The sequence below is a fragment of the Otolemur garnettii genome, unplaced genomic scaffold (genome assembly GCF_000181295.1).
Source record: "Otolemur garnettii isolate 467f Iridium unplaced genomic scaffold, OtoGar3 scaffold00013, whole genome shotgun sequence".
Taxonomy (NCBI): domain Eukaryota; kingdom Metazoa; phylum Chordata; class Mammalia; order Primates; family Galagidae; genus Otolemur; species Otolemur garnettii.
The window spans coordinates 8,353,486-8,358,320 of NW_003852408.1; the positions used below are offsets into that span (position 1 = coordinate 8,353,486).

Consider the following 4,835-nt stretch of genomic DNA (forward strand, 5'->3'; position numbering starts at 1 on the left):
CCGCCCGCCTTAAATGTGACACCGGCGCCTCGGAGTGCGACCTGAAGCCGCCGCCGGGGAGGGGACGAGCACCATGTCGAATTTGAGCAAAGGCACAGGCAGCCGGAAGGACACCAAGATGCGGATCCGGGCCTTTCCGGTGAGTCTCATCTCGGCGCCCGGGACCCGGGGGCTGGGCGCCCGGCCGAAAGCCGCACGCGAGGCCCGGGCTGAACTCCCCCAACAGGCCGCAGGCCCGGCCTCCCCTCCCCCACGCCCGCCGCCTTCGGCAACGGGGCGGCGCGGGGCCCCGGCGCGGCCCCCCTCCCGGCCGGTTCCCCGCGCCCGGCACCGGGGCCCGGCGCCGCGCCCCCGCCCTCTCCCAGGAGCTGCCCCCCAGCCGCCTCGCGGGCGTCGGCTACCGCCGGGGCTCCTCGCTGCCCCTGCACCTCCCCACGTTCCCGGGGTGTAGGCCCAATTCCCCAGCACTTCCCGCCCCGCTCGGAGGGTGCCCGGGACTCCAGCCTTGGAGGAATGGGGGACCTGTCGAAGTCTCCTTATGTGGGGCGTGTGCCTAAGTTTTCGCGGGTGGTTTCGCTGCAGTTTAAAAAATTACTCAGCCTAGCTTTTAGGGTGATGAAGATTGCCCTCTCTCCTTTTCCCCTTCTCGGGAAGGGTTATACCATCAGTCTAGCCCCGAAGCAGTGACAGTGGTTCCACGTAATGCTCAATGGTAATAAACTAATAACATTGGGTGTATTTATAGCATCTTTCATCCCGCAAGCCTCCTAAGCACTTTACAAACTCGTGTGCAGGAATTGCCTCGCCACTCACAGGACGGCTAAGGGTGAACTGAGAGAGAATAAATTGGATAATTGATTCTCTATTTCTTAGCCACGGGAGCCTGAGGAGAATGAATGTAGTCGAGAAGCAGAGTTACTTTTCTCTGTCGGTTTCAGTGACAGCAAATGTGTTTTGATCAGACACTTTCTTTTTTGCCATTACGTCGATTCGTACGTACTCTCGTAGTATTTGGTACGTAGGGTATAGCATTGGATGTCGCATCTGACTCAGATGGCCCATGGCAAGCAATTAAAATGTGCTGTTGTAACAGAGAAACTGGACATACTTGCCCATGTCGCTACAGTAACAGGCATATGTCAAGATAGACAAACTAGCAATTGAAGTGAAGAGAGTTTTAAAAGTAAAACTAGAGAAAGATTCGGATTTTCCCTTCTTAGGATCGTAAATACCTTATATTTGGTGACGGTGACAGAGGGGAATTTGTATTCTCTTTTTAAAGCATGCCTTTTCTGAAATGCAGTTGTGGAGGGGAAAGACTTAACAACCTTATGTTAATATGATTGTCTCAGTTGAGTAAATAACTTAGTCCCAGGACCGTTCTGAATTCTTCAATTTTAAAAGCATACACCTAATGCAGAATTCTGAAACGGCAAGAACATAAACACCAATGTAAATGTGCAGAAACTTCTGGCTTTGTATAATAAGTAAAGGTAAAGTATACTTACAAGAATTAAGTGCTTTGGTACTAATTAAAGGGGTTCAAATGTTTAAAGTTTTGTCATAAGTATATGTGAGAAATTACATCAGAAAGTGAGAAATGTTGGCGAGAGTACTGATGAAGTTTGCTTCGTATTTTCTCTTCTAATTGAGCAAAGAGCTGGGTTGCTGAATTTGGAAATGATGTTAATTTTCCTACTGAATCAATTTTGATTTTTACTTTAGCAGAAATTAGAATTACTCAGAATTTTGTGAAGCAAGTATTTTTATACAACAGCATTTCTAGGAGATATTTGTCTTAACACTCTTACTCTTAAGGTATTGAGTTCTTCCAATTTAGATTTTTTGCTAAAATGTGGAATAGCTCCCATTTGACATCAGTTAACTTAGGTTAAAATTGTTCTGATAAATCATTTGTACCTTCATCTATATGTAATCTTTGATGTGTTTAGATATGACAGCTTACCATCCCTTCATCCTCTCCATTGCTTCAACAAACATTTGATTCCTGTGTGTCAGGCACAGTTCTAGGGGTTTGGACTGACTCTTTCTTATTAGTATAGCTAGAAAAACCAAGATCCCTGCTTTCTGGAGCTTATATTTTGGGGGGAAGAGGTAGAAGAGAATTTCATTATTCTTTTTGCTGAAGAGTATAATACTGTGTGGTAGGTTAGTACATAGTACTGAAACGGATTTTTTTTAAAGTAGCATTATGGTTATGAGTGAAATTGGACCCATCGATTTATAACTTGTTGCCTGTAAGTTTTTCTGAATTTTCCTTAAATGAAGTGTGTATATTACAACTGTTTGTTATTCAGCAGTAGCTGCTGATTTTTAAAAGCAGAATTTTTTATTACTGTTTCATAAGTGTTAGCATTATTCATAAGGAGTTCCTGGTGGAGAGGCCATTATAGTTTGTCAATTCTTTTGTTTTGTTTTTTGAGACAGGGTCTCGTCTTATTGCCCTGGCTGGAGTACACTGGCATGATCATAGCTGATTGAAACCTCAAAAACTTCTGGACTCAAGGGATGATTCTGCCTCAGCCTCCCAGGTAGCTGGGACTGTAGGCACCTCCCACTATGCCTGGCTAATTTCATTTTTATTTTTATTTTGAAGAGATGGGTTCTTACTGTGGAGCCAGGCTGGTCTCGAGCTCCTGGCCTTCAGTGATCTTCTGGCCTTAGCTTCTCTGAATGCTGGGACTGCTAGTGTGAGCCACCACACCTGGCAAGAACCACTGTAGTTTTTAATATATTAAGTTTTAAATCATAGTTGTATGAGCCTTCAGTAAGGATATATAGTACGGTATTTCACTGATGTATTTATTCCTTGATTAACTTGTGAATCTTTACCTTCAAAATTCCTTTCTACATGTTAGCAGTCCTGTACATTACTGTAGTCTGCATGTGTTGCTAATCAGAAGTGGTAAATGCATAATATTCCATAAAGAAAAAAGTGTTCATGGTTATACATATACACATATTTAACAACTATTGTATTTTAGGTATGGTATTTGGATATACAGTTACCATAAGTTAAGGGAAATTGTAGTTTAACCAAAACTTTTAAGTGTTTGAGATTGTGTAAAAAGTATAAAAATATATTTTGGAATTGTTTTGTTTTCCTTGCAAAGTAGGGTGGTAATTTAACTTGTGGAATATTTTATAGATGTGAATGACTCCTGTAAATATCCTATCAGTAAAATCAGGTTTTGTAGTGTTTTGAGTGCATATCATAAGTCATTGTTCATAAAAGTTGTAACATGCCACAGTTTAATGTATAACTTGCCTTTCATCTTTTTGTAAAAATTTATTTTCTTAAAAATGGAAAACAGAAAGTTTCTCTATTTGTAAACTGTTGACAAAGGAAGTTTATTCCAGTTTATAAACTTTCATACATTGCACAAAATAATCATTTTACATCTTTTTGTTGATAATGTTTAAAATTTTTTTTCATATTTAAAGTAACAGCAAGGATCACAAAACGTTTTTTAAGAAAGAAGGTGGTAGTTGTGAAATTCTTGGAAATCATATGGGTTTAGACCAAACCATCTTTCCCAAGAAATCTCTTCCTTGCTGTTGCTGTGGGTCTTAACTCCTAAGCTTTTGTTCCACTGTAGGATTAGTTGCTCTCAGGTAAATCTTTTGTCCTTATCTTTGAAAAGCCATTCCTTACCATCTCTACTGTCCACAGTTTTATCCACAGTGGCTTGTCAAGCTTGATTGAATTGGAGGGGTAATGTTTGAATGAAAATGCTGTTCTTTTCTCTTATTTGCATTTCTTGGCTTAGCCTTCGGAGTTTAGGAGACATGTTATGAAAGTGACTGTCTCTAGAGTGTGATCAAGCTCTTAAGATCTGTACTTCGAGGTCCTCGAGATAGCTTCAGTTTGTAGTTTAAAACTAAGAGTGCAATAAATCATGACAAGAAGGAATCTCTGGATGTAATGTCCACCTCATAATTCTAGTAGTTTATGCAGCATTGACAGCAAATGATGTGGAGATGATTTAGTGAGGTGGAACCACACACAGAATGACTGATTTTAGTGAAAAAGGTGAGTTTTAAGATAATTTGTGGTGTACAAGGGCAAACAGGGACAGTTAATGTTCATTTTTTTTCCCTTCTAGCTATAGTAATAATTTGCCAGATTTGGGGAAACAGCTTTGATTTTCATAATGGGTTTTTCTTTCTTAGGGAAGGTAGTTACTACTTAGAATGTCTGGGCTGTACATACAAGAAAACAGGATGAACAGTCTTGCAGATCACACAGAGGGAACAGAGAATTAACTATAAATTTGTTTTTCATTCTCCATATATTTTCTTATAGTGAAATTATGGCATGAGGTTCATTAAAGTGTGGTTACACTTAAGACTAATTCTTTTTGCTTAGTAGTTTGGGATTAGCCAACTGTGTTGTAGCTTTTTGTATCTCTCTGGCTTTAGAAGTTAAGAAAATGAAAGAAGTATGATCTTGTTATTATTTATTTTGTATTGTCTTTCTAGATCAGTGGTTCTCAACCTTCCTTAATGCCTCCTAATGCCAAGGACCCTTTAATACAGTGCCTCATGTTGTGGTGACCCCCAACCATAAAACTATTTTCATTGCTACTTCATAACTGTAATTTTGCTACTGTTATGAATTGTTTATGTAAATATCTGGCATGCACCATGTATTTTCATTGTTACAGAGGAGTCGTGAACCACAGGTTGAGAACCACTGTTCTAGATAGTTTAGAGGAACCTGGAAGATTGTTAATAGTTATATTGAATTAGAAACTATTTTAGTAGTATAGGCTATAACGTGAAAATTTGGCTTTTTAAACACTACATTAATC

The 4,835-nt window shown here is 40.1% G+C and overlaps 1 protein-coding gene across 1 annotated transcript in view; it reads left to right on the forward strand.

The window, feature by feature from the left end:
- The first annotated feature begins 3 nt into the window (after positions 1-3).
- The window catches only part of CUL3 (cullin 3), a 108,969-nt gene continuing 104,137 nt past the window's right edge, over positions 4-4,835 (forward strand). Inside the window, exon 1 of the mRNA XM_003784897.3 lies at positions 4-139. Within this exon, the coding sequence (XP_003784945.1) occupies positions 74-139 (66 nt within the window). The 5' untranslated portion in view covers positions 4-73. The remainder of the gene's footprint in view (positions 140-4,835) is intronic.